Below are 12,354 nucleotides of genomic sequence, written 5' to 3'. Positions count from 1 at the left end.
AGAAATGTTTAAATTTACTACTATAAGCAAAACGAGCAACTGGAAAACCACCTAATGTTCATCAAAGTAAACTAGATAGGTCAAATGAACTACAGTGAAGCAGTATACTAATGTGGGCCAAAAAAACAACACGAAACTACACAAGGTGATAAAGACATGTTTTGTGAAATAACAAAGTGCATAACAGCATATAGGTGACCTCACTTGTGAAACATAATTTTTAACAGAATATTTTAAAAATCCAACCACCAAAACCAAACATTAAAAAAGTGGTGTAGAAATTAAATAAAAAGTGCTTGGAGACCAGGTACGCTGGGGCACGCCTGTAATCCCAGCACTTGGGGAGGCCGAGGTGGGCAGATCACCTGAGGCCAGGAGTTTGAGACCAGCCTGACCAACGTGGAGAATCCCTGTCTCTACTAAAAATACAAAAATTAGCTGGGCGCATGCCTGTAATCCCAGCTACTCGGGAGGCTGAGGCAGGAGAATTGCTTGGACCCAGGAGGCAGAGGTTGCGGTGAGCCAAGATCACGCCATTGTACTCTAGCCTGGGTGACAAGAGCAAAACTCTGTCTCAAAAAAAAAAAAAAAAAGTGCTTGGAGGCCAGGTACGGTAGCTCACGCCTGTAATCCCAGCACTTTGGGAGGCCAAGGTGGGCAGATCACTTGAGGCCAGTAGTTTAAGACCAGCCTGGCCAACATAGCAAAACCCCGTCTCTACTAAAAATACAAATAATTAGCTGGCCATGGTGGCACACACCTGATGTCTCAGCTACTGAGGAGGCTGAGGCACGAGACTCACTCACACCTGGGAGGTGGGGGACACAGTGAGCCGAGATCTTGGCACTGTACTCCAGCCACCTGGGGGACAGAGTGCCAATCTCAGAAAAAAGAAAAAAGGCTTTGACAAGTATATATAATTTGAGACTGGATTTTTTTTTTTTTTTGGAGATGGTCTCGCTCTGTCACCCAGGCTGCAGTGCAGTGGCAAGATCATAGCTCACTGCAGCCTCGACCTCACAGGCTCAAGCGATCCTCCCACCTCAGCCTCTCAAGTAGCTGGGACCACAGGCACACTCCACCATGTCTGGCTTTTTTTTTTTTTTAAAAGAGGTAAGATCTTGCTATGTCTTGGATTTTTAAAATATTTTGTTATTACAAAAGGCTTTAGTCGTCCCAAAGAAACACAAAGCCATTTCAACAAAACTACTAAGGAACATTTTAATCAAACTAGTACAGTGTTTGTAGCACTGCATGTCAAACCACCATTTATATACATTTCTTGCAGTATAATAATTTCTCTAAATCAAAAAAGCCACATTCACAGAGCATGAAAAAGATTCAAGACAACTTACCAATTACTAATAGAGGAATGTGTAACAAATTATGGTGAACTAACATAATAAAGTATTACATTATGATTATAAAAGACAATCACGAAGAAAACTAGAGCCAGGAGCGGTGGCTCACCCCTGTAATTCCAACACTTTGGGAGGCCGAGGCAGGCAGATCACTTGAGGTCAGCAGTTTGAGACCAGCCTGCCCAACATGGTGAAACCTCGTCTCTACCAAAAATACAAAAATCAGCCAGGCGTGGTGGTGGGCACCTGTAGTCCCAGCTACTCAGGAGGCTAAGGCAGGAGAACTGCTTGAACCCAGGTGACAGAGGTTGTGGTGAGCTCAGATCATACCACTGCACTCCAGCCTGGGTGACAAAGCAAGATTCCGTCTCAAAAAAAAAAAAGAAAACTAGAAAAATGTTCATCATAGGCTGGGCGCGGTGGCTCACATCTGTAATCCCAGCACTTTGGGAGGCCGAGGTGGGTGGATCACGAGGTCAGGAGACTGAGACCATCCTGGCTAACATGGTGAAACCCCATCTCTACTAAAAATACAAAAAATTAGCCGGGCGTGGTGGTGAGCGCCTGTGGTCCCAGCTACTGGGGAGGCTGAGGCAGGAGAATGGCATGAACCCGGGAGGCAGAGCTTGCAGTGAGCCCAGAGAGCGCCACTGCACTCCAGCCTGGGAGACAGAGCGAGACTCAGTCTCAAAAAAAAAAAAAAAGAAAGAAAAATGTTCATGATAAACAGTGAGGTGCAGCACATATAGAGGCTTGTTATTGTGCCTGTGGCTATGGCACATGACAGCACAGGTTACTGACAACACCAGAAGGAGATACGCAGATAGGAAAAGCACCATGTTCAGATGGGGCCATTTTTCAAAGACTTCGTTGAAATGTTAAAAATCATCTTTCCACACACACAAGGGAAGCATGAAGTGCCCTGGTGTTTCCTACCTTAGGGCCACTCTTGGTGTCGTAGTTCACTGAGAAGGCAGCAGAGAAGTTGGCCATTATGCATGCGGTCCCGTTGCCATTTTTCACCATAAACATTGCTGCTGACGCACAATGCACGAGGCCTGTCAATTCCAGGGAAGACGGAGACCATCAAAAACTGTCCAAAAAACACGACCAAGTACTCCCATTTTCCACAGCTGTAGCAGTGATGGGTTTTATTACAAGATTCCACTGTTTCTCCTTTTTTTTTTTTTTTTTTTTTTTTTTTGAGAGGGAATCTCACTCTGTCGCCAGGCTGGAGTGCAGTGGTGTGATCTCAGCTCACCGCAACCTCCACCTTCCGGGTTCAAGCAATTCTCCTGCCTCAGCCTCCCGAGTAGCTGGAACTGCAGGCACGTGCCACCAAACCCAGCTAATTTCTGTTTTTAGTAGCAATGGGGTTTTGCCACGTTGGCCAGGCTGGTCTTGAACTCCTCACCTCAGGTGATTCACCCACCTTGGCCTCCCAAAGTGCTGGGATTATAGGCATGAGCCACTGCACTCAGCCTCCACTGTGTTTCTTAAATCCAGTGAACAACCACGCACATAGATTACGCGGCCAGTTCACCTGGTGCCCTGTCCCTTGCGGATACTATTCTGGAATTGTTATCTCTAAGCCCATCTGATTGAGTTTGCCAACCTGGTCTACTGCTATTTAGTGCTTTATTTCAGAACACTTATGAGGAAGGCACATGTCAATTTCTGCATCATCCTAGGCATACGCTGCTCCACCTTTCTCAGAGGATCCCTGTAAGACGTGGTGCCTTGAAGGCACCACTCAGCCATCTGCAGAAATCCATGGGAGAGTCTGCAGGATCTTTCACCGTGGTCCTCACCTGCTACTTAACATCTGGTCAGTTTTATTTCTCATGGACTCAAAGTGCTGAGCTCTTTGCCCAATTTCAGAAAGGTCCTCACAGCACCACACATCGGTGGAGTGGCTTCCCTTCCCCATCCTGAAGCAAAGGGACAGAAGGAAGCTCTATAGGTCTTTCCAGCTTGACAGTGGTCACTGCTAAATATTTCTTCTCTGGCTTATTCATACTCCACTTCCCTGATCAAGATGTTTGGCAACAAATGTAATCTGATCACTATGGTAGAGACACTGGTAATTGTACAAATTGCACGTTATTACACAGTTCTTTCATTACCGATTGGAAAACAGGTGTTTTTGCCTGTTCTAACGCCAAACATCTATCTGCCACCACTGGGAACCGTGCAGAAATGACACGCTTTCACTTGTCTCTGCCGCTACAAGCTCGTGCATGCCAGTCCAGTGAGCACTCACCACCTGGGGGCTGATCTCGCACTGCGTGAGCACAGCCTTCCAACCACACACACACCCAGGTCTCACTTGTCACTCTAAGTGTAAATGCAACTCAGGCACACTGTGAGGGCAGATATTGAAAGAGAGGATGCTCGGCTTTTCATTTAAAATCCTATTCCCTAGAAAAGTAATGGATTCCAATGAATCCAACTCATTTCAACCTTGGGTCTTTCACTAAAAATCTTCAGAGCAACTATTCTTCAAGCCTAAAGCAAAGCATATAACCAGAAGTCCCACCTATCTTCCCTTTGGTAAAGGAAATACCAAAATCTATGTCCATAAAGAAAAGGTGCTGCCGGGCACAGTGGCTCACGCCTGTAATCCCAGCACTTTGGTGGGAGGCTGAAGCAGGTGGATCACAAAGTCAGGAGTTCAAGACCAGCCTGCCCAACATGGTGAAACCCCGTCTCTACTAAAAATACAAAAATTAGCTGGGCATGGTGGCAGGCGCCTGTAATCCCAGCTACTCGGGAGGCTGAGGCAGGAGAATCACTTGAACCAGGGAGGCCAAGGTTGCAGTGAGTTGAGATCGCGCCACGGCACTCCAGCCTGGGTGACAAGAGCAAAACTCTGTCTCAAAAAAAAAGGAAAAAGAAAAGGTGCTACATGACAATGAAACGAAGTAGGGCGTGCAAGGAAACCTCCAATCTACTGTCTGCTTTGCTTGGTTTTTCAAGCCACACTCTGCAACACTCAGGCAAGATCATACTAACAGCATTTCCAATGAATCTAGAGAATCTAGAGAAGATTCTACCACTTATTTTTGACATAGTAAAGGTTTCTAAAAACAGACAAAATATTCTCACTCTTGTGAGAGATCAGATGAGTGTACAGAAGCTACAGCAGACGCCAGCAAGGCAGACGCAGCGGACAGGCAGACACAGCAGACGCCAGAGACTTAACACTGACTGGAGCTCAGCGTGGACAAGGCCACTGCCCACCCCACCCCCAGCTGAGGAGTCACAGGGCTCACAGCCACCACTGACAACCTGGATGCCCGCATGGGAGCACCCATAGGCCGGCTTTTATTAAGCTGCCCTTTTATAAGTTTCCTCAAACACTTCTTACTGACCCGAAGCACTTCATTAGGAAATATTTCAAACTAAGTTGCTTTTCAATTATACAATTTTTTTTTTCACTTAGTAAATATGCTGAGGGTTTCAGCTTTTTTATTTTTTAGAGACTGAGTCTCACTCTTGCCCAGGCTGGAGTGCAGTAGCCCTCCACCTCCCAGATTCAAGCGATTCTCGTGCCTCAGCCTCCTGAGTAGCTGGGACTATAGGTTTTTACCACCATGTCTGGCTACTTTTTGTATTTTTAGTAGAGATGGGGTAGGCAGGGTTTTGCCATGTTGGCCAGGCTGGTCTCCAACTCCTCGCCTCAAGTGATCCACCTGCCTCGGCCTCACAAAGTGCTGGGATTATGGGTGTAAGCCACCATGCCCGGCCAGGTCTCAGCTTTCAGAGGAAAACAAAGAAATATCATTTAAATAAATTTAAAGTAAGCTTTGGCAGCACAAGATGCCTGTATTACTCTGGAGAGACCCAGGAATTTTGAGTTATTAAAATAAACTTACCCTCAGAAGGTAATTTTGGTAAAGAGGAAAAGAAGAGCATTAGCACACAAAGCTTGAAGAGAAAATGTATGTATACTAATGGTCAGAAGTTTTTAAAAAAACTTCCACAACAGTGGCAACTGGTTAGCAAAAAAAAAAAAAAAAGACAAAAAACCTCAAATAAGTTACAATGTTTCCAGTAACCTGACAGGTGTCACAGCCCAACAGGACAGCTGTTGGCAGCATCTCCAAGGTGGGCACCCTGGCCTACGGGTGACTGCTATCTCTGGCAGTCCTGTACTCAGACACGAACAGGACCACTTCTCCAGGGATCACATAAAGGAGTAACTGTGGCTTCAAAATACTCTCACTTGGGAGAAATTCTACTCTCTGAAACAAGTGCCGCTGTGGGAAGCATGCGTGCTTCTGAGTCACAGCCCTCAGTTCTTACAGGTTCTTCCAGCACTTACTAGCTGTGCAACCATGGCCAGTAGCAGAGCCCAATCCCCAGTCTCTGCACCCACGAGCAGGAGGAGAGAGTGCCAAGGCCTCGGGGCTGTCGGAGCAGCTAAGCATTTGGTGCCCGGCACTGATGCCAGCTTTGATGTCAGCTGTTATTAAACATCTGCACAGGTACAGAGGGTTCCTATCAAGTTCATCATTCAATCCTCAGTATCTGACACAAAACATCACAAACTGTCTCATTTAACAAGCACTTGGAATGCACTTAGTTTGTGCCAGGTGCTGCTCTAAGCACATCGCAATTTTCATGACAACTCTTCATAGGGAGATTAAGGCATAGAGAGGTCAACTAACCCACCCAGGTCACAACAGCTAGTGATTGGTGCAGACCTAGATCTAGAAGGGGGTCTTCTGACTCACAGGATGTGCCACTTCTGAACCACACTGCCTCTCCAGCACTTGATGACTGAGGGTATGGGCTTCCAATGAGGAAACACTGGCTGGATGCAGTGGCTCATGCCTGTAATCTCAGCACTTTGGGAGGCTGAGGAAGCGGAGGACTGCTTGAGGTTAGGAGTTACAGACCAGGCTGGTCAACACAGCAAGACCTTGTCTCTTAAAAAAAAAGTTCTGGCCGGGCATGGTGGCTCACGCTTGTAATCCCAGCACTTTGGGAGGCCGAGGCGGGCGGATCATGAGGTCAGGAGATCGAGACCACGGTGAAACCCCGTCTCTACTAAAAATACAAAAAATTAGCCGGGCGTGGTGGCGGGCGCCTGTAGTCCCAGCTACTCGGAGAGGCTGAGGCAGGAGAATGGCGTGAACCCGGGAGGCGGAGCTTGCCGTGAGCCGAGACTGTGCCACTGCACTCCAGCCTGGGCGACAGAGCAAGACTCTGTCTCAAAAAATAAAAATAAATAAAAATAAAAATAAAAAATAAATAAAAATTTTAAAAAAAAGTTTAAATTTTTTTGAATTTAAAAAATAAAAATTAAGAAATACTTGCTTTTGACATTAAAGATTACCATCTGAAGAAATCAGTAAAAAACTTCATTTTAAAAAATTAGGCCAGGCGCAGCGGCTCATGCCTGTAATCCCAGCACTTTGGGAGGCTGAAGTGGGTGGATCACCTGAGGTCAGGAGTTTGAGACTGGCCTAGCTAGCATGATGAAACCCCGTCTCTACTAAAAAAAAAAATACAAAAATTAGCCGGGCATGGTGTCACGTGCCTGTAGTCTCAGCTACTCAGGAGGCTGAGGCAGAAGAATCACTTGAACCCGGGAGGTGGAGGTTGCAGTGAGCTGAGATCGTGCCACTGCACTCCAGACTGGACGACATAAAGAGACTGTCTCAAAAAAACAAGAAAAAAATTTATTAAGAAATCACATCTTAGCCTGGGCGCGTGGCTCACGCCTGTAATACCCGCACTTTGGGAGGCCGAGGCGGGCAAATCACCTGAGGTTAGGAGTTTTGAGACCAGCCTGACCAAACATGGAGAAACCTTGTCGCCACTAAAAATACAAAATTAGCTGGGCATGGTGGCGCATGCCTGTAATCCCTGGTACTCGGGAGGCTGAGGCAGGAGAATCACTTGAACCCGGGAGGCGGAAGTTGCAGTGACCCAAGATTGCGCCATTGCACTCCAGCCTGGGCAGTAAGAGTGAAACTATGACTCAAAAAAAAAAAAAAAAATCACGTCTTAGTTTTTCTTGGCTTGATTCTTTTAAATATGGTATTTTTATTCTACTTAACCAATGATGCACAATCATTTATGAAGAATTAAAGGAAAAAAATACCATCCCAGGCACTGAATCACAACCTCTAGAGGCAGGGTATAAGAGTGTGTGTGTGTAAATATATATATACTTTTTTTTTTTTTTTAAATGGAAACAGAGGCTCGCTCTGTCACCCAGGCTGGAGTCCAGTAGTGTGATCTTCGCTCACTGCAACCTCCGCCTCCCGGGCCCAAGCAATTCTCCTACCTCAGCCTCCCAAGTAGCTGGGACTACAGGGGCACGCCACCATGGCCAACTAATTTTTTTTATATTTTAGTAGAGACAGGATTTCACCAAGTTGCCCAGGCTGGTCTCGAACTCCTGAGCTCAGGCAATCCGCCCACCTCGGCCTCCCAAAGTGCTAGGATTACACGTGACAGCCACCGTGCCCGGCCGTATATTTCTTTTTAATTTTTTTTTGTAGAGACACTGGTCTCGCCATGTTGCCCAGGCTGATCTCAAACAATCCTCCTGCCTTAGCCTCCCAAAGCACTGAGATGACAGGCATGAGCCACTGTGCCTCACTGTGGTATGTATATTTCTAAAAAGCTGATCCTGTGGATTTGTGCATATGTTTGCTTAAGAGCCACTGCTATAAAATTGATCCTTTCTTCATATATGTACTCAGCACTTACTACCTGTCAGTTAAGGAAGGCAGATACACAGGCAAAAATAATCCCAGTGCAGCTGAACAGATGTTACCATGTAGAAGTACATGCAATAAAAGTCTTGGGTACAGAGAAGAAAGGGTAACGTTGTCTGGGATGGGGCTAATGTAATACACATTCAAAATTACAGGGCTACAAAGACATTCTGACCTCAAATCTACTGACAAATTCGTTCTTTCCACCGCATAACTGACAATCTGCACAATCAAAGGTAACATCAGTTACTACAAAAAAATTTTTTTTCTTTCTTTTTTTGAGATGGAGTCTCGCTCTGTCGCCCTGAAGTGCAGTGGCACGATCTCGGCTCACAGCAACCTCCACCTCCTGGGTTCAAGCAGTTCTCCTGCCTCAGCCTCCTGAGTAACTGGGACTACAGGCCTGTGCCACCATGCCTGGCTAACTTTCTAAAAATATTTTTAGTAGAGACGGCGTTTCACCATGTTGGTCAGGATGGTCTCGATCTCTTGACCTAGTGATCCACCTGCCTCAGCCTCCCAAAGTGCTGGGATTACAGGCATGAGCCACCGCACCCAGCTTTTCTTTCTTCTTCTTTTTTTTTTCTTTTTTTGACATTGAGTTTCGATTTTGTTGCCCAGGCTGGAGTTCAATGGCACGATCTCAGCTCTCTGCAACCCCTGCCTCCCGGGTTCAAGCAATTCTCTTGCCTCAGCCTCCCGCGTAGCTGGGATTACAGGCACCTGCCACCACGCCACGCCTCGCTAATTTTTCTATTTTTAGTAGAGACGGGGTTTCACCACATTGGCCAGGCTGGTCTCAAACCCCTGACTTCAGCTGATCCACTCACCTGGGCCTCCCAAAGTGCTGAGATTACAGGCGTGAACCACTGCACCCAGCCGAGTATAAAATTTTTCAAACCTCCTAAGTGATAGTCGTTCAAGTGGAAAGGGTAAGGCGGTCATTCTGCTGACATCAGTGGTTTAAGGGGTCACATTACGCAATCACAGCTAATCCTCTCTCTCAAGACAAGTTTCAGTTCATGCTTGTCTGAGCTTTCTAAGTATTCAAACGCAGTAGCTTTAAACAACGCCTAATTATTAATATAGTGGAAATTAGTAATTGAGCAGTTTTTTTTTTTTTTAAGAAAAAATGGTTTTTGGTGAAATCGCACATTAAAATAAACATTTTAAATATCTTTAAATACAAGTTGTTAAAAGGCCTTTTTTAAAATTTGGATTTTGGCCAGGCACAGTGGCTCATGGCTGTAATCCCAGCACTTTGGGAGTCTGAGGCAGGTGGATCACGAGGTCAGGAGTTCGAGACCAGCCTGGCCAGCATGGTGAAACCCCATCTCTACTAAAACTACAAAAATTAGCCAGGCATGGTGGCGCGCACCTGTAGTCCCAGCTACTAGGGAGGCTGAGGCAGGAGAACTGCTTGAACACAAGAGGTGGAGGCTGCAGTGAACGGAGATCATGCCACTGCACTCCAGCCTGGGTGACAGAGCAAGACTCTGTCTCAAAAAAAAAAAGTTGGGCCAGGTACGGTGGCTCAAACCTGTACTCCCAGCACTTTGGGAGGCAGAGGGAGGCAGATCACCAGGTCAGGAGATCGAGACCAGCCTAACATAGTGAAACCTTGTCTCTACCAAAAATACATAAACTAGCCCAGCATAGTGGCAGATGACTGTAATCCCAGCTACTCAGGAAGCTGAGGCAGAAGAATTGCTCGAACCCGGGAGGCAGAGGTTGTAGCGAGCCGAGGTTGTGCCACTGCACTCCAGCCTGGGCACAGAGCAACTCCGCCTCAAAAATAAAAAGTTAAGATTGTAAACATAAAAGATATAATGGAACAGATCTTAGAAGGCTGATTACACAAGCAATATTCCAATCACAATATTAGGGAGTTATGGATTTTTTCTCTTCATTTTTAAAGTGAAATTTTTTTTTTTTTTTTGAGACGGAGTCTCCCTCTGTTGCCCAGGCTGGAGTGCAGTGGCTTGATCTCAGCTCACTGCAACCTCTGCTTCCCGGGTTCAAGCAATTCTTCTGCCTCAGCCTCCCAAGTAGCTGGGATTACAGGCGTGCGCCACCATGCCCAGCTAATTTTTGTATTTTTGTAGAGACCGGGTTTTGCCATATTGGCCAGGCTGGTCTCGAACTCCTGACCTCATGATCCATCCGCCTCGGCCTCCCAAAGTGTTGGGATTACAGGCGTGAGCCACTGCGCCCGGCCTAAAGTGAGTTTTTAAAACATGAAACAAAACATCAAAGTCATGAGGCTTGTGTGCATCTGTAACAAAGAACAATGCAGTTGCTGTGACATGACAAAACTTGTTTCTGCAACTCCTTTCATTAACTACACCTGACCCTGACGCAGGAGCTGAGCAAGGCTTCAGGCTTACTATTGGAGTAAGTTCGTCTCTGTGGCTATTCAGGCAGTTCAAATAATTCCTTTTACACAACAGGCAAAACAAAAAAGGGAAGCCAAAATCCATTCACTCACAGTAACAGAGTTTTACAGCTGGATGGGACTGAGGGATTTAAAGAAGTCAAGGCAGATGTGTACAGGAGTGTATTTCTATATCTACTTAACTCACACACACTCCCCCAGCTTGATTCTACATCACCTTTCAGATCCTGACACTTAAGATAATCTTCCCATATTACTAGAAGGGGGGTCGGGGGGAGGAGGTGAGAGAATAGTTGGGGGGGGGGGGGCAATCCGGACTGTCTTAAAGAGACAGCACACATCCTCTTATTAAAACAGAATAAATGAGAACGAAATTCGCCAGTCAATACAATATTGGGCACCTACTGCCCATCTGAGCTCTATAAACTGACAGAAGAGAAGGGTGCTTCCCCACCTGTTCCCGGGTCCCGCATTTCGGCCTACAGGAACGGCGCTCTTTAAACTGCTTACTAGACATGAACATTGCCACCGTGAGTCTGACGCCAGCTTTCCCTCATCTTGTCTACTACGGAATCTTGTGAAATCCCAAAGATAACTTTAAAAATTATTTTAACATACATGTGAATTCACAATAACATAAATACACTCGCATCTCCTCCACACCGCTGAAAGAGGAGAAAGGTTCAAGTACAAAGGTGGGGAATGTTCGCGCCGGCTTCTCCCTGTCCTGGGTGAAATCCATGTTGAGAAGAGCTTGATCTAGGTCACCCGCCTGGAAGCTGAGACCACAGACGTCCCTGCCACCTTCGGCGGCGCAGCCTCGTCTAGATCTCACCGCCTCAACTTGCCAGGAAACTTAACGACCTGAAAGCACCAGACCGCCGAGCAAGCCATCGGAAGCTCTCTTTCGCACTCAACACCACAGAAAAACTGAGTTCAGTGAGACAGACCTTAGAGGAGCCAGGTCCTGGGATGAGACCTCCTGGTCCCCCAAGCACCTGCCATTGAGCTCTGCTCCGACACTACGACCCCGAGAGAAACACCCGCCCGCGGGCAGAGCCGGCCGGGACTAGGAGCAGTGGGTGCGGGGCGACCCGCGGGACAAGGACTCGGCAGCCCCCCGCCCTCAAGACCCAGGGGCCTCCGCTCCGCCCGGTCCCGCCGCTCCCAGGCCCCGCCTCGACCCCCCTCACCGAGCAGCAGCAACAGCAGCAGCAGCAGCAGGGGCCGCCGGGCGCTGCCGGGGGCCGCCATGGCGCGAAGAGGCCGGGTACAGTGCGGGGAGCGGGGGCGAGGGCGGCGGTTGGGCCGTGGACTGCCGGGCGCTGGGGCGGCGGCGGGGCGCGGGAGCCGGCGCCAAGGGCTGGCGTGAGAGACGTCGGCGTTACCAGACGCTAGAGGCCCGGCCACTGCGACGCCGGCACGAAGAAGACCCCGCGGCCGGCAGCGCGTGTCACGTGAGCTGCGCCGCGCCCGGGCGTCACGTGACCCCGCGGGTCTCGCGAGAGCGCGCGAGTCGAGCGCCGGCGGCTCGGCTTCCCGCAGGTGCGGCAGCTTCCAGCACCGCGCGCCCCTCACGCGTGATGCAGGCCGGCACGTGACCCGCAGCGGCACGTGACCCTGGACGCACGTGACCCGGCCTGGTCTGGGGGCCTGGGGTCGAGCCGAGGTCCTGAAACGGGAAGTGGGCTGGGTTCGCGGAAAAGAAAGAGGAAGAGTCCTGGCGGGAGAAAGTGAGGAAAGAGGAAGCCCGCGAGAGGAGAAAGGGCAGACGGAGCGCGGACGCCAGGCCTCCCGTCAGCCTGCGAGGCATCCCAAACGCGGGCTCTTTATGGACCGGAGGGTGGTCGGGGCGGCAGCG

General features: G+C 48.3%; 1 protein-coding gene across 1 annotated transcript in view; it reads right to left on the bottom strand.

Moving 5' to 3' along the window:
- The window catches only part of LAMP1 (lysosomal associated membrane protein 1), a 30,586-nt gene extending 18,607 nt beyond the window's left edge, over window positions 1-11,979 (bottom strand). Inside the window, exons 1-2 of the mRNA XM_058438175.1 lie at window positions 11,687-11,979; window positions 2,298-2,419 (exon numbers count right to left, since the gene is read on the bottom strand). Of these exons, the coding sequence (XP_058294158.1) occupies window positions 2,298-2,419; window positions 11,687-11,747 (183 nt within the window). The 5' untranslated portion in view covers window positions 11,748-11,979. The remainder of the gene's footprint in view (window positions 1-2,297; window positions 2,420-11,686) is intronic.
- Window positions 11,980-12,354: the final 375 nt, after the last annotated feature.

Source organism: Hylobates moloch, unplaced genomic scaffold (genome assembly GCF_009828535.3).
Source record: "Hylobates moloch isolate HMO894 unplaced genomic scaffold, HMol_V3 SCAFFOLD_4, whole genome shotgun sequence".
Classification (NCBI taxonomy): Eukaryota; Metazoa; Chordata; class Mammalia; order Primates; family Hylobatidae; genus Hylobates; species Hylobates moloch.
Note: the sequence above shows the minus strand (reverse complement) of the source record. Positions and strands in the feature narration are given on the sequence as shown.